General features: G+C 46.0%; 2 protein-coding genes across 3 annotated transcripts in view; both read right to left on the bottom strand.

Annotated features, from left to right (window-relative positions):
• Window positions 1–10,748, bottom strand: part of NOXA1 (NADPH oxidase activator 1) — a 28,826-nt gene extending 18,078 nt beyond the window's left edge. Inside the window, exons 1-4 of the mRNA XM_056860063.1 lie at window positions 10,575–10,748; window positions 4,054–4,136; window positions 3,193–3,301; window positions 826–960 (exon numbers count right to left, since the gene is read on the bottom strand). Of these exons, the coding sequence (XP_056716041.1) occupies window positions 826–960; window positions 3,193–3,301; window positions 4,054–4,136; window positions 10,575–10,748 (501 nt within the window). The remainder of the gene's footprint in view (window positions 1–825; window positions 961–3,192; window positions 3,302–4,053; window positions 4,137–10,574) is intronic.
• Window positions 10,749–18,589: 7,841 nt separating this feature from the next.
• Window positions 18,590–26,298, bottom strand: part of LOC130486764 (discoidin domain-containing receptor 2-like) — a 28,690-nt gene continuing 20,981 nt past the window's right edge. For both annotated transcript variants that reach the window (XM_056860058.1, XM_056860057.1), the window contains exons 11-17: window positions 25,384–25,579; window positions 24,309–24,553; window positions 23,230–23,351; window positions 21,902–22,099; window positions 20,495–20,729; window positions 19,149–19,298; window positions 18,590–18,730 (exon numbers count right to left, since the gene is read on the bottom strand). In XM_056860058.1, coding sequence (XP_056716036.1) covers window positions 18,590–18,730; window positions 19,149–19,298; window positions 20,495–20,729; window positions 21,902–22,099; window positions 23,230–23,351; window positions 24,309–24,553; window positions 25,384–25,579 — 1,287 coding nt within the window. The remainder of the gene's footprint in view (window positions 18,731–19,148; window positions 19,299–20,494; window positions 20,730–21,901; window positions 22,100–23,229; window positions 23,352–24,308; window positions 24,554–25,383; window positions 25,580–26,298) is intronic.

The raw sequence follows: 26,298 nt of genomic DNA on the forward strand, positions 1-26,298 counted from the left end.
CACAGGGTATTCCAGGACCCTTCCTTAAATGTTCGGCTGTCTTTTTTAACAAGTCTCCAGACCCTTTTATTTATGTGTGTTAAGTGCCATCAAGTCGCTTCCAACTCATGGCGACCCTATGAATCAATGTCCTCCAAAATGTCCTATCTGACAGCCTTGCTCAGATCTTGCAAACTGAGGGCTGTGGCTTCCTTTATTGAGTCCATCCATCCCTTGTTGGGTCATCTTCTTTTCCTGCTGCCCTCAACTTTTCCTATCATGATTGTCTTCTCCAGTGACTCCTGTCTTCTCATGTGACCAAAATACAATAGCCTCAGTTTAGTCATTTTAACTTCTAGGGTCAGTTCAGGCTTGATCTGATCTATAACCCACTGATTTGTTTTTTTGGCAGTCCACAGTATCCATAACACTCTCCTCCAACACCACATTTCAAAAGAATCTACTTTCTTCCTATCAGCTTTCTTCAATGTCCAGCTTTCACACCCATACATAGTAAAAGGGAATACAATGGCATGAATTAACTTGAACTTGATCTTTTATTTATAGAGGCAAGGAAAAGTATACAGGCAGGTTTCTGCCCAATTGTTTAGAAAGGTTCCAAAAAAAAATTCACAACCTCATTGGCATATTTAAAATTAATTTTATACAATTTTACTAAGCTTTAGTAAGAACATTGATATGCCATACAATTCTACAGCTTTAAATGGATTGGGCTGTTTAGGCTCTGGCTTCCTAACAGGGCATTAAAAAACACCCTCACTCTTTCTAGTGGTCATACTGCTTAGGCAAAATGGCGGTTCTAGTTTTAGGGGAAGAACCTCCCACCTGCACTTGCTCCAGAGCAGCACTGAGGCATAAGGTCTGACCCTTGGGGATCCACTCGAAGGCCTCTTCCAGGGTGCATTGAGCATCCTGCCACTTCCCGAGCCGGCAGTAGACCGCAGCAGTATTATACAGCACCTGCAGATCACACAGGAAAGAACATCTCAGCTGGATGCTGGAACATCTCTTAGGCCACACCAAATTCCTCCTCAGGAGGAAACAGAGGATGAACGCTCAGACTATAGTATTACCTTTGGTATCCCATGTAGGAAAACTTACTGTCCCAACAGATGTGGCTGAAATTCAGCATTACAAACCTTTAGCTGATCCAGATAAGGGTGTTTGATTAGTCCCCAAACTGGGTTCAAATCCTTGCACTGCCCATTACAGTCACTGGGCAGCTGTTGAAGCTTGCTGGTTGACCTTTGGGCCATCACACATTCTTAACCTAAACTATCTCACAGGGTTGTGAGGATAAAATGAAGGAGAGAAAAACATGTAAACTGCTTTGGGCCCTCCTTGGAAAGAAAGGTAAGGACAATTAATTAATTAATTAATACTTCACTCTCAACCTACTTTTATAAGGTTATTGCAAGAATAATGTAGAAGTAGGGAGGACCACATATCTGAGCTCCTTGGAGGACAGCAAGACGGGCAGCAAGCAGTTTTGACATACATGCTCTGGGTTTCTCTCGTTTATTATTATTATTATTTTGCATTCCCTTTAATAAGAAGGATTCCACGAGCTTGTTTTCTGGCATAAGTTAAAGGCAGCATTAGCAGTGCAAGGAACGGATCAACAACCCCCCATCGGTCAATGGTTTGGCAGAAGTGGGAAGGAGACATATCTCAGCTCCTTAGAGGACAGCAAGACAGGCAGCAGTTTTGACCCACTTGCTCTGGGTTTCTCATTGTGTGGGACCAACGGAGCTACCATGACTAAGAAGTATCTCAGAATTTCCCTTTTTAAAACAAACTAACCCTCTTCATTTAGAGTGATCCTAGGTGGCTCTTCCTTTGGGATACACAGGTTACAGCCATAAGCTCCATGCCCTTTCTCTGAATTTTTAGCTGTAATTTAAAAAATAATGTTCATTTCTATCCCTTAAGAAGCTATAAGGGAAAACTGTCAAGCAGCGTCACACCCAAATTTGCATGAGTCTGCTGCCATTGTTCTAGCCAATGTATGCAAAGGTGCTGGGATGATAGACAAGTATTTAGCCACTCTTCACTTAAAAAAAACAAAAACTAATTTTATTGAAGTAAGCAAATTTAATTTTCATTTAAACATGGCTAAGAGTCTGTGCTATAAACTAGGAGTTTGTGTGTGTGTAAAGTGCCGTCAAGCCGCAGCTGACTTATGGCGACCCCTTTTTGGAGTTTTCATGGCAAGAGACTAACAGAGGTGGTTTGCCAGTGCCTTCCTCTGCACAGCAACCCTGGTATTCCTTGGTGGTCTCCCATCCAAATACTAACCAATGCTGACCCTGCTTAGCTTCTGAGATCTGACGAGATCAGGCTTGCCTGGGCCATCCAGGTCAGGGCCAACTAGGAGGTTACTGGTTCAAATCTCACCTCTGCTATGGATTCGTTAGGTGACCCTGGACAAGCTAAAGCGCCCTAAGCTCACCCCCCAATCTGCAATAAGAAGATAATCATACTTTGCAGGGTTCTTGTAAGGATAACTGAGATTATAGCTATGCCGTGTTTTTCATCTCTAAATCTCCGCATAAATGCCAATTAGCCCTATTATTTACTTTTTTTGCTGTTTGTACCAATTTAAGCTATTTTTAAAATATTTTTATTACCCCCCCCCATCTTTATTGAAGATGGGAAGTGAAGCTCAGAGAGAGGCTTGCTTATGTTACCTAAAGTGTTTGTGGCATTCATGAGATTCAGATGGGGGCATCTCCCAGACCCACGCCCACATCTCATTATCTGAGCTACGCTCTGCACCCCTTGGAAGGCGCTTGATCATGCTGAACACCCCCTCCCCAAGCTGGCATTGTTTTTCAACCTCTCCACTGCTGCCAAATTTCTTGCAATATTCCACATGTCACTGAGGGAAGGAAGGGCTGGGGACCCACTGGAGAGCTCTCCATAGTCGAGACCTGTTAGTTATTTTCCTACCTAGAGTTGCCAGCTCTGGGTTGGGAAATACCTGGAGATTTTGGGAGTGGAGCCTGAGGAGGGCGGGGTTTGGGGAGGGGAGGGACTTCAATGCCATAGAGTCCAACTACCAAAGCAGACATTTTCTCCAGGGAAACTGATCTCTGTCGCCTGGAGATCAGTTGTAATAGAGGGAAATCTCCAGCCACCATCTGGAGGCTGGCAACCCTACTTGCTACTCAGTATTCTGCCATCACCTACCTCCCAGGCACACAACACAAACTTCAGACCCAGCTGCTTGTAATCAATAAAGGAGTTTTTTCGGAGGTGGTCCAGAGCCAGCCGGCAGTCGTTCAGGGCTTCTTCGTACCTGCCTCGGGAAAAACAAGAAGAAAGTCTTGCTTTGAGCTTTTGTGCTAATGTAAGATCAGAACAGAGAATTCGTGTGGCATAGTAGTTACAGGTTCAAACTTTGAATGGAAGATACAGGTTCTAATAAATGGATAACGGTGCCCCAGCTACTCACTTAGCCAGGAAGTCCACAAGGAGGTTGTGAAGGCCACAGCACTTCCCTTTGTTGCCCCCATTTAAAGGTATTCATCTGCCTCTGTATATTGAGGTTCCATTTAGTCATCACGGCTGTGTTAACTTGTCGAGTCCCCCTTTCAAGCCATCTTGTGGCAGTGAATTCTATAAGTTAACTATGTGCTGTCTGAAGAAGTACTTTCATCCTGAATGTATTGCCCGCTGATTGCTTTCGGTGCCCTTACACTGAAGCAGAAATCTGGTCTGTTTAGCTCAGTGCTGTCTGCTCTGACCAGCAATGGCGGTCCAGGGGATCTTCTCCCATATCTGTATCACCAGATCCTTTAGCTGGAGATCCCAAGAATTGAACTGGGGGTCTTCAACAGCAAAACATGTGTTCAGAGTTATACTCTCTACGTGGGCTTCTCCTGAACTCACGATTAGCACCAGCCCCTATCCTGGGATTGTTCTTCAGAGTCTCCGTTTCCCTGCCTGATCTTCAAGGAGATAAGACTTTGGGCTTGCCTGATGGACATGATTGTGTGGTGACCTTTAATTAGCTGATTCTCATCCCTGTGACCATACAGCAGCACTCACCTCTCCAGCCGCAGGCGGACGTAGCCTCGTTGGTAGAAGCCCACAGCTAAACACTTGTCCTTGGAAACTGCTTGGTCAAATGCCTGGAGTGGAGATGGGGGACACAAATAACATTCCCAATTAGTACTGAAGTCGCCAACCTTTTAAGATTGTGGCTGCTCCTGTGAATGTAACTGCAGCAGGGAAGGATTAATTTATCCCCCTTTTTCCTGACATGGAGATAACATGAGGGGAGATCTTCACTGGCTTCATGACAACATGTCGGGCTGCCAAAGGCACAGGAGCAGAGATGGGTAACAATTGACACCCACCACGAATATGGCTTGTTCAGTGTTGGTAAAGATCCAAAACTTGACTGTCAGCCACTGTCAGGGCTCAGGAATGCTGGGAATGAAGCATGTGAGACAGAAAACGGTTCAGGCTTAAAATATGAGCCAATGCTGTTTATAATGCATTTCTGGGGAATTCCAGATAAGCTTTGCATAAACTAATGCACAATCCAGTGGGAAGCTATGGGTGGCCAACCTCCAGCTGGGGCCTGGAGATCTCTTGGAATTACAATGGAACTCCAGGCTATAGAGATCAGTCCCCCTGGGGAAAAAAGGCTACTTTGGAGGGTGGACTCGGTGGCATTTTACCCTGCTGAGGTCCCTCCCCAAACTCCACCCTTCCCAATCTCCAGCCCCAAATCTCCAGGAGTTTTCCAAACTGGAGTTGGCAATCCTTGGTGACCCTATTTGGGTGGGAAAGCAGCATATAAATGTTTTTAATAAATGCACAAAACCCTGGTGCAAGGGGACAGCAGCGGCTCACAGCTAGTTCAATGAGGCTTGTACAGCTGAACAGTCTGCTGGGTTATGCCCGCAGTTGTATTTCCGAAAGAAAATGTGAGCCAAAGTTCAGCCCTGAGACATATCAAATTATTACGAAGAACAGTGCCTCTGATCACAGGGAAAGTGTCTTTCTGCAAGGCTGAACGCCAGCATTTTTTTTTTTTAATTTAGAATAGGATTGCCAGGTCCCTCTTCACCACCAGCAGGAGGTTTTGGGGGACAGAGCCTGAGGAGGGTGGGGTTTGGGGAGGGGAGGGGCTTCAAGTTCAACGCCATAGAGTCCAATCGCCAAAGTGGCCATTTTCTCCAGGTGAACTGATCTCTATCGGCTGGAGATCAGTTGTAATAGCAGGAGATCTCCACTTACTACCTGGAGGTTGGCAACCCTACTCTAGAACAAAGCTTGGACCATTTTGCTTGGCATGCAGGGCTGGTCTGCTGTCCTAGGGCCCAGGGTGCGGCCTGCACTGGAAGAATCTCTGTGGCTTCGCTCACCCCCAGTGCTACATATCCAACTATCCTTGGACTTTGTAGCATCCATCCTCCACCTGAGCTCCCTGACATTTTGTTCTTGGGAGTCAGTTGCACCCTCAGGAATAGCACAGCAAGGTTCTTCAATGGGAGGGGGAAATGGTTAAGACTGTGGCAGACTCTATGCATGGTCACTTAGCCCAGTTCCAGCCCAGTTCCAGCCCCGTTCCACCCAGGATCAAATGAACCCGCATTACCTGGAATGAGCAGGGACTAAACTGTGTGCAAATGGATCCATGTAAACAGAAAATGTGGGTTCCTGCTGAGTAAGCCCCCCCCAGCTCCTGGTGATTGGTCCTTTCGAATTGACTGATGGAGGCTTCCCCCTCCCCCCCTTGTAATTTTAAAAGCATTTTTTTAAATTTTAAAAGCACTTTTTTAAAAAAAGCATTTAAAATTTTAAAAGCATTTACCGTAATTTTTTTTTAAGCATTTAAAATTTTAAAAGCATTTTTAAAAGCATTTAAAAAACGGAGCTACCTGAAAGAAGGGGGGGGGGAATCCAAGCCTCGTTTTAAAAAAGACTTTCTTTCTTTTTGTATGCAATTTTTTTATTTTTCTAAACTATTAAACACATAGTTCAGCAAATACAAATAAACAAACATCAGAATAGATTGAATGTAACAATCTTGGCAAATGTTTTCTATCATAGGTTAACTTCCCCTACACCCTCCTCCATCTCAAAATATATTTGTATATTCTTTTGCATAGAATTTCTAATCCTAATATTTATTTCCATTATTTATCTATCCCTTACTATAACAAAAAAGAAAACAGAAAGAAATAAGAAAAAAGGGTAAAAAGGACAACAATAATAAAAGGATTAGTAGAACAAAGTAGCATTAATTACTTCCATTAAGAAATTTTAAAAAGACTTTCTTTGGGCGAAAACGCACGTTCGCTTTAGCCTCCTTTCTTCCCTGTTCCAGCCAGGATTCGATCCTGGGTGAAACTGGGAGGGAACGGGGCTGGAACGGGGCTGGAACTGGGCTAAGTGACCATGCGTTTTAGGCCTAATCTGCAGAGCCACTCCTCCACATTGAAGCCCGCTTGGTGACCTTGGGCCAGTCACAGTTCTCTCAAAATCCAGCCTACATGGAGGCAGGCAATGGCAAAACCACCTCTGAATGTCTCTCGCCTTGAAAATCCTATGGGGTCACCAGATGTCAGCTGTGACTTGACGGCGCGCGTGCACACACACAGAGGTTTCTTCAAAAACAAAAATACTGTTTTATCTGAGGAATTGTGTGACTGGATACCTGCTAGCGTGTCCAGCCAAATACAATCTGCAGGCTTCCCCTTCTGATTGCTGGCATGCCAATGTCTTCACAGGTAGGTATTGTGGGAAGGCTGGCACTCAAGTCACAAAGGTGGCCTACTCCAATTCTAGCTAAACAAGAAAGAATCCAGCCTTTTTTTCTTCTTCTTTTTTTTGTGCATTGCCCAGGGGTATCATCAAGACTATGAGTGAACTGGCCTTCACATCTTGGTCCAGTATTTAGAGCTTCTAGTTCCTTTTCAGTGACATAGTTTTATACTTGAAGCCCAAAATGATGCTCATTTGAGCTAGACAGGAGGAGGAGGAGGAGGAGGAGGAGGAGGAAAAGAAGAAGAAGAAGAAGAAGAAGAAGAGGAGGAGGAGGAGGAGGAGTTAGGTTTTATATGCCAATTTTCTCTACCTTTTAAGGAGAATCTAACCGTCTTACAATCTCCTTCCCTTCCTCTCCTCACAACAGACACCTTATGAGGTGAGGCTGAGAGAGCTTGAAGAGAACGGTGACTAGCCCAAGGTCACCCAGCTGGCTTCGTGTGTAGGAGTGGGGAAACCAACCCAGTTCACCAGATTAGCCTCCACCGCTCATGTGGAGGAGTGGGAAATCAAACCCGGTTCTCCAGATTAGAGTCCACTGCTCTTAACCACTACACCGCGCTGGCTCATTGAGAATGGAATGTGGAGGCAGAAAAATGGTATCTCTTCTGGAATCTGCCTGCTGAAGCAACTGCTTCCTGCTTTCCACTTGCACAGAACCCACCCAAGAAAGAGGCACCAAGGAGGCAGCCTGGTTCACACATGTCAGAGAATAAGGTGGGAACAAGGTGATGGCATGGACGGCACCACTTCCTCCTGCAGGTAGAGGATCGCATTTTGGAGGCTGTGCTGTGTTAAAAATGTTCTGTTTGCAGGGAGTTTTCATTCAAAGCTGGAATCCACAAGTACAACTTATGCAACCCGTTCTACCACTTTAGGGCTCTTCCATCTCATTTGCTGGTCTGTGTGAACTGGACACGTGCCACTGCTCTTTACCGTAAAAAGAAATGCGGCACAGCTCAGACCTGCCAGGAGGTGACAGGGGCCTTTCTTTTGGACCTGGAAACTTGGCTTGCTTAATTCTAGACGAGCGGTATAGGTTCTCTTTGGACATGTTCAGAAGCATGCTCTTTAAATAACCATTCATGATAAAGGAGGGGGAGGATCTGGGTCTGCCTAACGCTGGCAAATTCCACAATTTGGGGATGGTGCTGACTCATTTCTCCTGAGACTCATAACTTTGCTTAGCACCTGCTCCTCCCAGATATTTCTTGCTTCTCTGGAAAGTGAGATATCATTCTCCACTCTGTGCCTCTCGTGTTAAAACTGTATTGCTTTTCATTGCCTCTTCACACACTGTATCTTCGATGCACACTTAAGATTTTTGTTTTCCTATACTCATAAAAAGGCTAACAGTTTCAATGAACATAGAAGGATTTATCTCTGTGTGGGATGGCAAAGTAAATGTGACAAATGTGATTCAAAGCACGTGTGCTGTACAGGTGTGCTTCTTAAAGAGCAAGGATTTCCTGGAGTTAAGATAAGCAAATCTGACTGGATCAGACCAAGGATCCATCTAGTCCAGTATCCAGTTTTGCAAAGCAATAAACCAGATACCCTGTACGGTATACCAGCAAGGCATGGAAAGCCAAGCTGCCCTGTTTTGTTGCCGTCACCAGGAACTGGTATTTAGAGGTATACCACCTCTGAATATGGTTCCTTTTAGCTATCCTGACTAGAAGAAGAAGAAGAGTTACTTTTTATATGCCGACTTTTTCTACCACTTAAGGGATACTCAAACTGGCTTACAATCACCTTCCCTTCCCCACAACAGACACCCTGTGAGGTGGGTGGGAGTGAGAGAGGTCTAACAGAGCTGTGACTTGCCCAAGGTCACCCAGCTGGCCTTGTGTGTAGGAGTGGGGAAACAAACCCAGTTCACCAGATTAGTCTCCTCCGCTCAAGTGGAGGAGTGGGGAATCGAACCCAGTTCTCCAGATCAGACTCCACCGCTCCAATCCACCGCTCTTAACCACTACACCACACTGGTCATCAATGGACTTTCCATTCAGGAATTCGTCTAACCCCCTTTTAAAGTGCCAGCTAATTCTCTGCATTTTCATTCCAATTATTCTATTTCATATTCCATTCTAATTACGGTATGTACTGCAAATGGGTTTTTTCTCTGCTTTCCCACATTCTTGCACCTGCTGGGGTTTCCCCAGCTTTTCTCTGATCTACTCGCTTTGCTCTGAAATTTTGGGAAAGATGACAGCATAGCCTGGATGGCTGCCGTGTGGGTGGGAAAGTTGGGATTTTCCTGGTCCCAGCCACACAGCAGTCATTTCCCCCGTGGTAGCCGCTCCCTGTCATTGGGGCTCTAAAAAAAATTAAACCAATATTTAGCATTATATCAATATATATCTGACCTGGATAGCCCCAGGCTAGCCTGATCTCACCTGATCTCAGCTTTTGAGATCAGGTGAGATCAGGCTAGCCTGGGATTGACCCGGGCAAGTAGGGTTGACCCGGGCAAGTATTTGGATAGGAGACCACCAAGGAATACCAGCGTTGCTGTGCAGAGGAAGGCACTGGCAAACCACCTCTGTTTGTCTCTTGCCTTGAACACCCTACAGAGTCGCCATAAGTCAGCTGTGACTTGATGGTACTTTCTATCTTATGCCAATATATGTATCACATTCCTTGAATTCTCTAATTTTTTAATAAAGTGTTGAGAAGTATTTAGAGACTGATGCTCTTGGTTCTGTTTTTATTGTTCTTTATCCATGATGCAGATTGCTTTATTTTTGTTAGCTGCCTTGGGTTCCATGTTTTTTTGTTTGTTTGTTTGTTTTTTGAGCGGGAGGTAACTCTATAAATCCTTCAGGTCAGGTGAAATGGAAAGTATAAGTCATGTTCTATTTAGGTGTATCTATTACAAGAGAAGAAATAGATTCCTTTGAAATGTGGTGTTGGAGGAAAGTGTTACGGATACCGTGGACTGCCAAAAAACACACACACACAAATCAGTGGGTTGTAGATCAAATCAAGCCTGAACTGACCCTAGAAGCTAAAATGACTAAACTATTGTATTTTGGTCACATCATGAGACGACAAGAGTCACTGGAAAAGACAGTCATGCTAGGAAAAGTTGAGGGCAGCAGGAAAAGAGGAAGACCCAACAAGAGATGGACTGACTCAATAAAGGAAGCCACAGCCCTCAATTTGCAGGATCTGAGCAAGGCTGTCAAAGTTAGGACATTTTGGAGGACTTTCATTCATAGGGTTGCCATGGGTCAGAAGCGACTTGATGGCACTTAACACACACACATTACAAGGGAATCCATCAGAAGCTAATTCTTCCTCTCATTAACACAATGGAATCCAGTCCGGAGGAAGAGAAAATGAAATTCCTCTTATGGGAGGGAGACTCTCAGTGATACTTACAGGTAGCCAAATATTGTTCTGCAGCAATTAAAATCCCGCTCGGAAAAGGTTACTAGTGTTAATAAGGTTAATTTTAATTGATACAATTTTATCTGTATTTTTTACAAAGAGATTATTTTATCTTGTAATGGGTTTTATTGACAAGGTTTGTATTTTTTTCTGGCTAATGCAGTAATAATAAATCTCTCTCTAAATCCTTCAAATATAGAAATAAGTGTTGTCTGTCCTAAGTCTTTTGCCTATCAAACTTATCAGGTGACCTGCAAATTTTAATCTTTTGAGAGGAGGAAGAAAGGCTCTCTCCAGCCACACCACACCATGCATTATTTTATAATGCTCTACCTACTCTATGGGAAACCCAGGTCTGTTGCCTATAAATGTGTAAAATGGATGTGACTTACCTCCAGCGCTTCTTCCAGGTCTCCTCTTAAGAGATGGATGCAGCCAATGTTGAACTCAGTTTTTGAGGAAGGCGTTTCGATGCTTCGGAAGATCTGCAAGGCTGACGCCCAGTCACCCTCCTCCAGAGCCAGGATGCCTTTGTGCCAATCTCTTACCAGGTCTCGGTAGGCCATGATCTTACTCTGAAATTGTTCAGCAGTTTGCTCTGCTGCTTCTTGCTTACTGGTGCAAACCAGGAAGTTCAAGATTTTCAGTCCAAATCAGGCGGGCCTTTATTACTCAATTTGAGCACAAGGAAATGCCACTCGAGGCGGAGTTACCTGGGCTCCCAGGACAAAGCTCTGTCTGTTTGTGTGGGGCTCAGAGGGCTTTCTGTCCCCTGTGATCGCTTCAATTGGCTCTGTACTTATCAGCTCCAGGGACAATTTTCCTCATGGTGTGATCAGGCTTCTGGCATGTACCAAATTCTGCAGTTCTGAACATTTTTGGAGTTTTGCACTCAGGGAAAACCACCTCTGTTTTAAAATGAGAAATATTCTTTCCCTTGTGTGCCCCCATCAGTGATTCTCCGCTCTGTAACAGAGCATGTTAGTATTCTGCAAGAGAAGATAAGGCTCCAACGAGGCATAAAGCACACACAACCACAGAGGAATCTGCCTGCTGCATCTTTGTATGACCCTTTTTGTATGGTCTTCTTTTAGCCAGCCTCTGCTGGGGATTGGTAGATGCTGCCAGATCTGCATCAGGTGTGGGAGGGGATGTGGCTCAGTGGTAGAGCATCTGCTTGGCATGCAGAAGGTCCCAGGTTCAATCCCCGGCATCTCCAGTTAAAGGGACTAGGCAAGTAGGGGATATGAAAGACCCCTGCCTGAGACCATGGAGAGCCGCTGTTGGTCTGAGTAGACAGTACTGACTTTGATGGACCGAGGGTCTGATTCAGTAGAAGGCAGCTTCTTGTGTTCATGTGCACCTCACCAGCCCCTGAATGTAGCTCTGGATGGCACGTCCTCTTTGCACACATCTCAGATGATAAATAGCCTTACGCTTGGGTAAATGAAGGTTAATGGATACTTCCCCGTTGATATGTGGCAAGGCACACCTCTGAATGATCCTCTATAGTTAGGCGCTGGATTCTAAAAACAAACACCCCAAATGGTTACCTTTGTCAGGGTGAAAGTCTGAAGAGGGGGAAAAAATGTGTGAAATGAATAGGAAGTATTTGTACATGTTTCTCTTCTCCATCCCCATCACACATCTTTCAGTGCCTTTATGTAAATTCAGTGGAGCGATAGAATTACTGGGTGCCGAGGTCCCTGCCTCTGCTGGGGATTGGTAGATGCTGCCAGATCTGCATCAGGTGTGGGAGGGGCTGTGGCTCAGTGGTAGAGCATCTGCTTGGCACGCAGAAGGTCCCAGGTTCAATCCCCAGCATCTTCAGTTAAAGGGACTAGACAAGTAGATGATGTGAAAGACCTCTACCTGAGACCCTGGAGAGCCGCTGCCGGTCTGAGGAGACAATACTGACTTCGATGGACCAAGGGTCTGATTCAGTATAAGGCAGCTTCATGTGTTCATGTGTTCCAGTTGAAATGATGCTGCAGAATGACCAGAGTTTAGACACTGCTGCCCATTGTAAGTCCGCACCAGTCATTGCCCGCTTCCAGTTACGAGTCATGGTTTTCGGCTTCGGAATGCCTGCTCTCATACGGGCCTCCCTATACCCAGAGATCTTCAGATAGGATCCTGCTCCAAGTACTATCTATTCAAAGCTGAATTATTTCTCCCAGATCCTATGGGAGCTTCAAAAGGCAACACAGTCTCTGAGATTTTTGCAATATGTAAACATATTTAATCAAGCAATTTTAATGAACTTGCTTGAAAGCCAGTTAAACAGCTTCTATTTGTCATGTGTGTGTTTTTTTCATGTCAGAAATTGCAGGGAATGGATAAAGAAATAAGAAGAGCCCTGCTGGATCAGATCAGTGATCTATCTAGTCTAGCATCGTGTTTCACATAGCAGCCAAACCAGTTATGCCAGAAGGCGAACAAACAGGGCACAGGGGTCAAGACCTTCCCCTGACAATAATCTCCTAGCACTAGTAACCAGAGTTTGGCTGCCTCTGTATATGGAGGTTCCCTTTAGTCACCACGGCTAATAGCCACTAATGGACCTCTCCTCCTTGAATCTGCTTAACCCCCTTTTAAAGCCATCCATGCTTGTGGCCATCACTACATATCCTGAGAGTGAATTCCATAATTTCTTTATTTGTTGACTAAAAAAGGTATGTTCTTTTGTCTGTCCTGAATGCACTGCCCATCAACGTCATTGGGTACTCCTGAGTTCTAGTAATATGAGAAAGGGACAAAAATCTATCTACTTTCTGTATCCTATGCATAATTTTATAAACCTCTATCATGTCCCCTTTAATCACCTTTTTCTAAGCAGAAAAGGCCCAGACTCGTAGCTTTTCCTCACAGGAAAGGTGCTGCAACCCAGTAATAATGTTGGCTGCCCTTTTCTGCATTTTTTCCATCACTGCGGTATCCTTTCAAACCAGAACCGTACACAGTAGACCACATGGGGACACACCAAAGCTCTATACGAGGGCATTACAATATTGGCTGTTTTATTTTCAGTCTCTTCCTATAACCCCCAGCATGGATCTGGTTCTTTACGAGGTACAGAAGTAGGGTTGCTAACCTCCAGGTGGGGCCGGAGTTCTCTTGGAATTACAACTGCCCCCCCAGACTACAGAGATCAGTTCCCCTAGAGGAAATGGCACCTTCAGAGTATGGACTCTATGGAATCACTGCCCTGCTAAGTTCCCTCACCAGGCGCTGCCCCAAGATCTCCAGGAATTGTTCAAGCCAGAGTTGATAACCCTATGCAGAAGCAGAGAGGAAAAATAATGCAAAACTGAAAACCAACAGAATTTATTGGTCATTTGTCAATATAAAAAAACAACAACAACCCCACAGTGAGGGTGTGATTGTGGAGGAACAGCTGGTTAAATTCCAATATATTATACTATGTACACATCTGAATGCCATTTCTAAATACAATATGTACACAGCCATACAACAGCCGAAAGAAACGGCATACAACCAAGCAAGGTTAGTAAAAAGAAAAAAGAGGCGGAAGAAGAAGGCCTTGTCTGGGATGAGGAAATTGTATGTGCTCTGGGACAAATGGCAAATGGATCCACAGTTTCAAACTTCAAGTAATGTGGAAAAGAAAAAAAGAAAAAGTTGCCCTCCTCCAGGAAATCTAGAACAAATAGTAGGCAAGGGGTGCAGAACGGCTGCTCATTTATGAAATGTTCCAAAACCGTTAGCCTGATAACAGGGTGACACGCAACAAGACCTGGGTGTGGCCCTACTTGCCAATTTGCTGGATAGCTGAAGCTTTTGGCTAGTGGCTTCTAGAGTTACCAGCTGACCTCTTGGCCGCTCTTGTGTCTTTAACAGTGACAAACTGGAGCAATTTGCTGGTGATGTTTTATGCTGTATGTGGCACAGAAACGTTATCATCTACTATTGTCTGGGGACTGAGCTGCTGTTAAAAAGACACAGGAGCAGGGGCGCATAAAAGAGCATGCAACCAAACTGGTTTCTCAGGTGGCTAAAGATTCAGATTGCCAGTAAGGATATCCCCAGATAGGGTTGCCACGACAGGTACTAGCTGGAGATCTGCTATTACAACTTATCTCCAACCGATAGAAAACGGCTGCTTTGGCAATTGGACTCTATGGCATTGAAGTCCCTCCCCTCTCCAAACCTCGCCATTCTCAGGCTCCACCCCAAAAATCTCCCACTGGTGGCGAAGAGGGACCTGACAACCCTGTCCCCAGACTATGTTGTATTCTCCCACCAAGGGAGTTGTAGCTTAGTGGTACAGCCCTTGCTTGGTATTGACCACTGGTATCTCCAGGTAGCAAAGCTGGGAGAGACCCAGATCTACTGCAGGCCAGTGTAGACAGTTTTGGGCTACAGGGCTCAGTGGTCTGACAGTTCCTCTTTTCTCCTATTCCTCCTGCAATCAAGAAGGAAAAACCACATCCAAACATGTGTTTTATGGGGGGAAAGGAAGCAGTAGGATATAGTGGCTAGAATCTGGGTGACTGTTAATCCTCCCTGTAAAATGGCCTAACTACACAATACATTGCCGTTGTGTCCTGGCTACGTTTACTACGGGTCCTGTCCATGAGATGGGTGCTAGGAGTTCTGTGCTCAGAACTGAATTCTCAGATGTGCAAAAGGGCCAGTTCAGACTGGGTCTGTGGAATGTGGAACCAGGTGTTTAAACCTTCCTACCTGCACCATTATCCCAACCTGAAATGGAGCTTCACTGGTCAAGATAGATGTCTCATAGAGCTTTTACTGGATACAAGGAAAAAGAAAGGACTCAGGCAGCTACTATTTGTCCCTGTGGGGAAACTTACATGTGCTCAAAGGCTTCATGTAAGTTTCCCCAGGGGAGCAAACCCTAGCTGTCTGGTCAGGAAATGAACAGGGAGAGATGACATAGGACTTTTATGCATGGCTCTTTCCCTCGTGGTCACTCCTCTGAGGACTTTGGATCTTTATTTTGATTATGCATGCTGTTTCCAACCTTCAGAGGTCGCCTCGCTCTCCCCCTGCATTTCCCCGCGTTTTCAGGGACCTGTTTTATTTCAAATTTCAAAACGCAGGCAAAACATGGGGAAAGGCAGGGAGAGAGTGAAGCGACCTCTGATGGTTGGAAACAGCATTCATAATCAAAACAAAGACCTGAAGTAGACAGAAGGGTGACCACGAGGGAAACAGCCATACAGAAAAGGCCTTAAACCCCCTCTCCCAACACGTCACAGTACCAACACGAATCAGGCCCCTGAATATCTGGGAATTCCATTCCAAGCATGGAATTTCCAGCACATACCTTATGGACAGGACTCGTGATGAACACACGGACAATGTATTATGTAGTCAGGCCCTGAGAGAGACCTACCTTAAAGGGTTGTTGTGAGGACAATTGTTTTTAAAAGCACCTTCTACATCTGTCACATTTTTTATCCTGCCCTTCCTCTAAAAGGGAGTATACATAGTTCTCTCACCCCATGTTCTGTCTTCAGAACAAGCCTGTGAAGTATGCTAGGCAGAGAGAGAGAGAGCTAAGCCACTCCAGTGAGCTTTATAGCAGGAGTTGATGAACTGAACCTGGGTCTTCCCAGTTGGATACTCTAACCACTACACATCTCTCCCCTGAATTGCAGGGGGAGCTGGCCCAAGCGGTCTCCACCTTATGGCCTCACAGAGCTCTTTCCCAATTGCGAGGCCATTCTGTTCAGCACCCCACAGAATGTGCTGCAGAATCAATCCTTGCCTGAGTTAGGCAATAAACCACATCACGGAATGTGCACTAACATTCTAACTCTGCAGGGAAAGGGGTTAGACATGGAATGTTGAAACCCAAGACAGCTGCTCTTAGGGAAGTGGCTTTGGGCATGAGAACAACAAAACCCTCACATGGGGCCTTGGGACAAAAGAGGGAGGAACCTGGGGGGGAGGTTGAAGGCCAGAGATCTCTGGAGGGACGATGGGTAGGGCATAAGAAGCTGGAAGGAGGTGAGAGGGAAAACATACTACAGGATTCAGAAGGGTTGACAGTAGCTGCAATGGAATGCAGGCAAGTGAAACAGCTGAATTTCACATTCAGAATAATTAAACTAACCAGTCTTTGGTCTACGGTTCAACACAGAGAGACAAATTGCAACATGGTGCAAGAAGGCAAGGGCACAAGCAATGGAATTGCACTGGGTCATGAATATTTGTGATGGGAGCCAGGGAGCCAGGTGCAACAAAGAGAACTCGTTGTCCATTGGGAAGCACATTGTTTGCAAAGCCAAACCTGGCTGGCCGTAGCCCGATTTTGGGAGATGGTCATAGACCACTGATCAACTTATCAGGCTGCAGTCGTTTGCATATACATCTTAACTAGTTAAAAACGCTACAGTCCAGTATGTGCCAAACTCCAGTTTTTTAAAAAAAAAAAAATTCCTGGCTTCTCAAATACACAGTATGGTCCTAAATAATCTTCTGGGGAAAAATAATTTTAGTGTGGCTGCCCCCCTCCCCAGCTGCTGCACAGTTCACTTGACGGCCTGTTGGCAATGGCCTCCACCCCTCAAGAAAGTGCAAGATGGCAGAATCCCATTTTAGAATTAACTTGCAATTCCCCTCTCTTACAACCACAGCTCCTGGTACATCCTAGTTTCAAGCACCTCCTGCATTTCCAACAAATGCTGGTACCTGAATGGCCTTTGAGGACTCACAACAGTTGCATCAGGAGCAGCATCAGGTTTTGCTCCTATAATGATCAGTCAAGGGAAAATCACACCTTGATGACTGGGCCTACCTACATCCCAAGCATAATAATCGTCTTCTCCAGGGAACCCTGGGAATTGTATTTCTGAAAGGAAGAAGGAATGACTAGCGATCTCTAACAGAGAATTCTCAGCACCCTCACTGAACTGCAGTTCTCAGGATTCTTCTGGGGGGGGAGACCATGACTATTCACAGTCACCTACAGCAGGCAACCAGATTAGTGTACCCTATGCAAAACACCACCTAGCTCACCTGAACAATGTACCTGATGCTATGCATTCCGCACCTGCTAGCTAAGAGTAGAGGGGCAGAAAAGACTACTGGAACTCTTGCTAACTCTGCACACACATACACTCTCTCCCTCTTTCGAGTCCTACTCTCCTCAATCTATTTCCTTTTCTGAGATTGTTGGGTGCTTTCTTTTTCAAAAAAAAATGAATCTCCCAGCTGTGCAGCACTGTGCAGTTAAAACCCAGTTCCATAATTATGAAACAGCTTCGGAAACAGGATTTGGTCCAGAGATATTTCCAAAAGCTTTTGACATGCAGATATATATATAACAGAAAAAGAGAGAGGAAGAAATTCAAGGGAATAAAAAAGGGAGATCTTTAAACAAAGGAGAAAACAGGTTGAATGAATATGAAGTTGATAGCCAGAGACTCCATGTGTGATTTTTTTCCTCCTTCCTCTTTGGAGTCTTCTTAATGCACGGCCAGGATACAGGGTGAATTGCACATCAGTCCATTTTGGCTACAAGTTCACAAGCACAAGGCAGTAGTAACAGTGTCAACTATTTCCCCCCTACAAGATCCCGCACCCTCCCCCCAAAAAATCCCTTGATTGTGGGCTAACGGAAGGTCTTTAGGTCCAGTGGCCTCCCTATGATCATTAACATTCATTTTTTTAAAAAGAGAGAGATAAAATCCAGTGTGGAAAAATTCACACATTCCCCACTCAACACATCGCTAACATCCAAGGTCTAGAGGATGTCACCTTGCAACACTGTTTGGGTGGGTCGTGCTGCTACAAATGGCAACCCCCCCATCCTTTCCCCCTGCAACTCTTGGTAGGTTTACCTCAGCAAGGAGGACATGCCAAAAAATGACTTTTGGGGGAACGTCAAATTCCTGGGATGCTGGGCTTCTTATTTCCCCAAGTGTGTTTTTGTTTTGCATAGGGATGCTTTTCAGACACCTAACGATGAGTAAGAAGAAAAGAGGTACAGACCCTCTCACAGTATTTCCAGATGGAATGCAAAATTATTCCATGAGATGGTGCTTTCTTGGCCTTGTGGAGTCCACCACAGACGGCTGAGGGAGGCAGCAGCTGCCACGGGGGCCTCCTTTGAGGAGAACTCACCCAAAGTGGATTCTGACCAAGGACACAAATCTCCACAAGTGTGACTCTTCTTTTCTGTCATGGCCACCATCCGCACAACCTCTGTGGTGCGTCACATTGCGAAAAGGCATCTCTCGCCCTGTGTTACAGATGAATCCCAGGAGGTAATGACCTCAGCTGTTTGTCTGCAATCCACCCGGTCTCACGGACTGTGGGAAAAGAGCCCCCCTGAGACTCGGGCAAGGATAGGCCAAGCAGAGGCAGCTCCGACGTTATCACGGTCTCTACCGTGTCCCTCGGGCTCTTCCGCCGGTCAAATGCTCCCGTCCATTTGCTCCACCAGAAACAGGTGGATGGCCTCAAATGCCGGGCGGTCCTTGATATCTCGACTCCAGCACTTCATCATCAAGGAGAAGACAAGATTTGGACACAGGGGCGGTTGGGAGAGATAAGCCTGTTGTCAGGAGAAGTAGAATGAGGGGTTAATAAACAAGGGGGAGCAGAGGGAGGCTCAGCTAGACAGCCAGGGTAACGCAGCGGTGAAAATGTTGGGCAAGGATCTGGGAGACTCAAATTCAAATCCCCACCGAGCCATGAAACTCCCTGGGTCTGGTTTGTTGCAGCTCTGGCTGGAGCTAGGATTGCCAACCTCCAGGTGGTGGCTGGAGATCTCCCGCTATTACAACTGATTTCCAGGCAAGAGATCAGTTCCCATGGAGAAAATGTCCGCTTGGGCAATTGGACTCTATGGCATTGAAGTCCCTCCCCAAGCCCTTCCCTTCTCATGCTCCACCCCAAAAATCTCCAGGTATTTCCCAACCCGGAGCTGGCAATCCTGGCTGGAGCCACTTTGCTGGGCCTGTTTCCCGTACCTGACGGCCTTGGTCTCGGAAAAACTCCCCTGTGTTCTCGATGACCTGCTCATCCGAGAGCCAGCTGTAGGGCTGCTCTTTACACAGCGTGAACATCTCCCACAGAGTCACACCAAAGGCCCACACGTCACTGGCTGTGGTGAACTTGCCCTGCGTGGAGGGAGAGGAAGGCCGTGAGGTCAAAAGGCATTCAAAGGTTCAACACAGTTTGGGTGTTCTGCCAGGAGTCATCCTGTGCTGCCTTAGTAGAGAGTGAGCAAACAGCTCCTCCACTGGGCACCCACTTTCCACTGGTTGATCTTCACAATGAAACTATCTTCAAAACTAACTAAACACTAACTAAACCAGAGAGATAAACTAGTTTAAACTGTCATGACTCTAATCTGGAGAACTGAGTTTGATTACCCACACCTCCACGAGCGGCGGACGCTAATCTGGTGAACTGGGTTGGTTTCCCCACTCCTACACATGAAGCCAGCTGGGTGACCTTGGGCTAGTCACATCTCTTTAGTGCTCTCTCAGCCTCAACTACCTCACAGGGTGTCTGTTGTGGGGAAGGGACGGGGATTGTAAGCCAGTTTGAGTCTTCCCTAAGTGGTAGAGAAAGTCAGCATATAAAACCAACTCTTCTTCTTCTTCCTAAGAAAATCCTGGGAAGTGTCGCTTAGGGGAGGGGGGTGCCTTGGGGCCTATAAAAGGGAATTCTCAACACTCCATGTAAACTACATTTCCCAAAATTCTTTGGGGGAATCCATGTCACATGAATTTATGAAGCTGCCTCATACTGAATCAGACTATAGGTCCATCAACTTCAGTCTTTTCCTCTTGGACTGGCAGCAGCTCTCCGGGGTCTCAGGCAAAGATCTTTCACAACACGTGATCCTTTTAACTGAGATGCTGGGAACTAAACCTGGGACCTTCTGCTTGCCAAACAAATGCTCTACCACTGAGCCACAGCCCTTCCCACATGTAGTTGGCTTATATGACTCTGACTACTGGCTCAAATGGCTCAGTATTATTTATTCTGGCCCTGACTCTTTAAGTCCTCAAGGACAGAAAGATCCTCAGATTCTCTAGCTGGGAGTACTGGGGACTGAAACTGAGACCTTTAGTACACAAAACATGTGCTCTGGCACGAAAATACAGCCATGTTTAAGTGGTATCAGACCAATGTAAGTATTCAATCTAGACAGGATTCTGTCTCACTCCTCTTTCCTTGCCATCCACCATACCATTCTGAAAAGTTTTGTACAGTGCCTTTCACAATGTTGATTCTAAATTAGTGCATCTAACCGTCACTTTGGCCCTAAACAAACAAAAGGAGGTTTTCTGTCCCACCCTCTTACCAGGAGGATACTCTCCCAAGCCATCCAGCGGATAGGCAGCACAGCCCTGCCTTGGATCCGGTAGTAATCACCGCTGTACAGATTCCTGCTCATGCCAAAATCGGCAATCTTGATGGTGTAGTTGTTCCCAACCAGGCAGTTGCGCGTAGCCAAGTCTCGATGCACAAAGTTGAGGGAAGCCAAATACTTCATGCCAGAGGCAATTTGGGTAGCCATGAGCAGTAGGTGGAGGCAGCTGAAAAAAGCAAAAAGATGCAGACAGTCAAACGTGAGACCCTTTGGCATCCAGTCCAACCTGCTCCCCCTGCCCCCAGACTGTTTGAAGTTGCAAATTAGGGGCCAATGTGGGGAGGAGGCTGATCTGGATCAGGCACCATAGATGTGGGAACTGAGCAGAACCAGCAACTCATGTCTCTCCAGGATCAGAGGAGCATGCCTATTATATTAGAAGCTTTGGAACACAGGCAGGACAATGCTGCTGCAGTTGTTTGTGGGCTTCCTAGAGGCACGTGGTTGGCCACTGTGTGAACAAACTGCTGGACTTGATGGATCTTGGTCTGATCCTACATGGCCTTTCTTATATTCTTATGTTCTTATAACTAGTACACAGGGTGGGGAATCAAGACCCAACCTGTGTATTCCCATAATGTGTAATTTCTTACACGTGGAACTCAAACTTTGCCCCCCAAATGCAACTGAGTGATGTCCTGCATATCAATAGGCTTAGATTGGAATACTTCTGCATAGGAGTGCATTGTAAATTATCCAAGACTGTGTCATTTTCCGCCCCAATGAGAGAATTCCCAAGAAGTCAAAACAAAACAGAAGTAGAGCTCGCATGAGGGACACAACTATGAGGAAAGGCTCATTGCAAAGGAGTTTGTCACAGAGATGGCATGCAGAAGGTGCCAGATTCAGCCCCTGGAATTTTCTGGGGAAAAGATCTCAGACTGAAAGGATAGGATGCCTCTGAACATGGAGGTTCAGTTCTTAGCTATTATGACTAATACCTAATGACAGGCCAATCTTCCAAGAACATATGCAATGCTGATTCTATAACCTTAAGCAGATGATGAGGGAAAGCATCTTGGTCATCTTCTGGGCATGTAGTGGGGGGTCACTGGGGGTGTGGGGGGAAGGTAGTTGTAAATTTCCTGCATTGTGCAGGTGATTGGAGTAGATGACCCTGGTGGTCCCTTCCAACACTATGATTCTATGATTCTATGATATCTAAGCCTTTCCAGAAACCTTTTGTGCTAATGGACATTGATATATCTTATGAAAGTGAGTTCCATAAATCAACTGTGGATATGAACCGTTCATAAATCATAGATTATGGCTAGCAGCCCATCTCTCTGAACCACTTCCTCTTCTCTGGCCACACCCCATCCCTTTCCTTTGGGTCACCTGACACAGGGAATGTTATTGGAGAGCGTAAAGGTGCTTCTGCTCTGCCTCTGCAACAGGAACTGGTGAAGATCCCCATTCTCCATGTATTCGGTGATCATACACAATGGATCGTCCCGTACACACACCCCCAGAAGGCGGATGATATTTGGGTCCTTTAGCCGGGACATGATCTTGATTTCCTTTAGAAAATCATTCCTTTGAAAAGTAAGAAGAAGAAGAGTTGGTTTTTATATGCCAACTATCTCTACCACTTAAGGCAGAATCAAACCGGCTTACAATCACCTTCCCTCCCCCTCCCTACAACAGACACCCTATGAGGTAGTTGGGGCTGAGAGAGCTCTATCAGAGCTGTGACTAGCCCAAGGTCACCCAGCTGGCTTCGTGTGTAGGAGCGGGGAAACAAATCCAGTTCACCAGATTAGCCTCCGCCACTCACGTGGAGGAGTGGGGAATCAAACCCGGTTCTCCAGATCAGAGTCCACCGCTCCAAACCACCGCTCTTAACCACTACACCACGCTGGCTCACGAGACTCACACAATCCTGCTATAAAATAATCCAAACCCAGATACAGGCAGTTAGATCAGACAGGTGCTTCTCACATGATTTTTTGAGTGATTCTTGGTTCTTGCTGGACTCTTTCAAATGAGATGACCCACCATTGTTTGTTTCTTTTCCCCAACATACAAGTGCTGTAATCTAACTCCAGCAGAACTTAAACGAGAGTCTATGAGCCTGTCAGCATCTAACATTAAAAGATCGGCAAGACAGGATATTAAGATCTTAACCTGGGAAATCTATTTTTCCTTCATTTTTAAAATTTCTGTAGCATCTAACATGGTGAAGAATGGGCTTGAAAGCTTGCACGATGTATTGTGTCATTTTGGTTGGCCCTCATGAAAAGTTCTTTTTCTGGATTTTGCATGGGCCAGTGCTGATTCTATGACCTTAGGCAGATCATGAGAGGAAGAGCATCTTGGCCATCTTCTGGACATGGAGTATGGGTCACTGGGGGTGTGGGGGGGAGGTAGTTGTGAATTTCCTGCATTGTGCAGGGGGTTGGACTAGATGACCCTGGTGGTCCCTTCCAACTCTATGATTCTATGATTTATATGCAACATTTTTCAGGTAGAAAAGAACACAACAACCCTTAATTGAGATCGGTCTCCCCTCAAGTCTCATATTGGAGGCCACTCTTGTTCTGATTTTAAAAGCAGGGTTGTCCCAAGCAAGCATAATTTAATGGGTTAATGCCACTCAGACCTCCAGAAGACTTTGTCAGCCAATGGCAGACCTTCTTTGGATTGGTGTCACAGCCTGAGCTCACCTGGCTGTCTTGGTGACGTTGGCTCTGAGCATCTTTACAGCTACTAAGACTGCCCTGCTGGAGGCCTCTGCAGAGCCCCGACCCAGGAATTCTAGAACACCATCCGCTTCGCACAGATGGACCTGCAGAAGAGAGGCCATGGACAAAGGTCAGACAGAACCAGAGCGAGGAAGGCTTCTTACACTCTCTGGGGAACCCACACATTTACTGGTTGGTTGGGAGCAAAATGAAGTCACTCACAGACTACCTGGCCTCATGTTCCAAGAATAATTGAAGAGGCAGACCCAGCTGTGAGGGCCTGGGAATAGGAAATCCCAGCAGGAGCTCAAAATCATCTCAACACATTTTATGGTCCCTTAAGGAGCAGGGCTTTGTCAGCAGGCAAATTCTGCAACAAGGAAAGCTGAATTCCAAAGCCAGCTTACATTTGCACGGTTTCACTTCTCTTGCTTGGTTTATTCTGGGTTTGCTAGTCATGGGGCAGGAAACAAGGAACAATACAGGGCAATGTAGCATCACCTTCCAACTGCTGGAAACCTTATTTGGCTGTCTCCCCTGCACCCTTTTTCTGACCTGTACCAACCCCAAGGTGCCACTATATGCCCTGTTTAGGAAGCTTACATGTGCATACTAACAAGCTACACATAAGTTTCCCCAGCAAGGCAAATAGCAACCTCCTGGGACTGTTTCAGGTTGGGAAAACAGTGCAGATGGGAAGGCCCAAGCCCCCTCTCCTCAGGTGGTCCTGATCCGAATCAAGTCTGTATGAGTCTTAGAATTAAGTTTCAACACGGAACTCCCTACCCGTCTGCTTCACAGGATCCCGGGTAGACCCAGAAACAGTGAAATGTGTAGTTAGGCTCTTGGAGGAAACTGGATTCCTTCTGTAGAGGTGAAGATCATATTGTGGTTTCTCTTTTAATATTACATCTTGTCTTCATACCAAAAAGATACAATTGCAAAGTAGCACCCATCCAGTGGATTGGCCATCAGATGGCAGGATACCATCTCCCATCAGCCCATTGGCCTGTCTTATGACTTACACCAGCTCTCTGTTTTTGGAGAAGGAGGACACCTACCTCCCCAAACTGCCCTTCCCCCAGCTTCTCCTTCAGCCGTAGCTGCTGCCTCGGGAACTCAGCCACGGAGATGTCCTTCTTGGTCAAGGAGTCAACAGTGATGGCCGGCACAGCGTACGTGTTGTTGCCAGTCACACCCTGCAGGCTGACAATATCCGTCTCGGCGTAGTGTGGGACATTATTCTGGAAGCCTTGGTGAGGTGTGCATTTGGTGAGATCGGGCTCAGCATAATCACCGCTGCAGGCTGAAAGAGACAAAGGAAGACTTGACTTGGACAACCCTCAGGTGCAACACTCAACATCAAGATGTCATGACCAGTAATCGTTACCTTTGTGCAGAAGCCTTGTTACTATGTCCCACAACAAAGGGTGGTGGGAGCTCTTTTGAGCAGGCAGGGGAAGCACACACAGGCAGGTGGGAGGGCATGAGGGTGTGAACAGGGCCTGGTGGTGGGCAGAAGGGACCTGCGAACTCTCTGCCCAGGGCCTCCCAAAACCTGGGACCGACCATGGATAAATCTGTGGCCATTTATGCTTGATAATTAGCAGCGCATTCCAGGCTGAAGTGCCACACATAATTTTTTGAGTTTTTCACACTGAACCGTCATTCAGGAAGTGACCGCAAAGAGACTGAGAGGGGCATACCAGCTTCACATTTCTTTAATGCGACCTTTTGTGTTTGCTCCATGCAAAATCACAGCCGTGCATTAGCTATGCAAACGGCGATTGCTAATGACTATGCAAATGAAGGAACAAAGGAGCAGGCGAGTGGGGGAGTGAATAGGCATTTTAAAGGTTGCATTTAAAAAAAGAGCTTTGAGTTAATTTATAAAATTAACCCTTTATAAATGGCCTGTGTTTTCTTACTTCGTTCCTTCTGCTGTAAAAGAGCCTCAAAACTCCATGTCTGAGTATGTACTTGTTATTTTAAGGACTAAACCCTAGGAGAAATATTGGTATGGGCTTTATATGTTAATTTTACAGTTCAAAGGCTGCTTCCAGAATGGGATAGAGTTCACCCGTGTCTGCCCATGTTCCCTGAGCTGCACTTCCCCTATCGTTGACCACTTCCTACCTGAGTCCTCAGCACTTTGGGAGAGCTCAGGCAGTTTCTGGAGCATGGTGGTGGGCTGGTGATATTCCAGGTCCAATGGGAAGACCCTCTCGTAGGTGGGGTTGGTCTGGTGGATCTGTGTCTGACCGCTGACAATCCTGGAGCTGTAGAAAGACAGTCGGACAGTGGCGTCTTCTTCCAGGATTCGCCGAGGAGCCTAGGGGAGAACAAGAATGTTGGTGAAGGCCTGTGTAGAACACAATAGGCTGCACATGGAGGAGGTAAGACAGTGGAAAGGGTTTTTTTAGAAGGCTTGTAGGCCCAGATGGTAGTGGATTTAGAGCTCCCTGGATTCAAGTCTCCTCTTGAACGTAGTTGCTTTATTTTTGGAAAGAAACAAACCACACATTACACTAGAGTTCTGTGACAGGACAAGGATTTTTCAGTGGTGGTCTTTGAAATTCCCTCCCCCTTGAGGCTCGCCTGGTGCCTGCCCTATTCTCTTGTAGGTATAGGGTTGCCAACCTCCAGGTACTAGCTGGAGATCTCCTGCTATTACAACTGATCTCCAGCTGATAGAGATCAGTTCACCTGGAGAAAATGGCCGCTTTGGCCATTGGACTCTATGGCATCGAAGTCCCTCCCCTCCCCAACCCCTGCCCTCCTCAGGCTCCGCCCCAAAAACCTCCCGCCGGTGGCACAGAGGGACCAGGCAACCCTATGTAGGTACCAGGCCATAGCATTTCTTTTTACTCAGGCTTTAACTAAGGGACTTGGGTTTTTTTTTCCATTGTCTGTACCATCTGCTTGTAGCCTGAGGACTGTTCCAAAAGGATCATTTTAGGTGGCTAAATATTTTATTCAACCTATATGCAGAACATATAATTAGGAAAGCTGGATTAGATTTAGATGAAGGTGGAGTGAAAATTGGAGGGA

Source organism: Euleptes europaea, chromosome 14 (genome assembly GCF_029931775.1).
Source record: "Euleptes europaea isolate rEulEur1 chromosome 14, rEulEur1.hap1, whole genome shotgun sequence".
NCBI classification, from domain to species: domain Eukaryota; kingdom Metazoa; phylum Chordata; class Lepidosauria; order Squamata; family Sphaerodactylidae; genus Euleptes; species Euleptes europaea.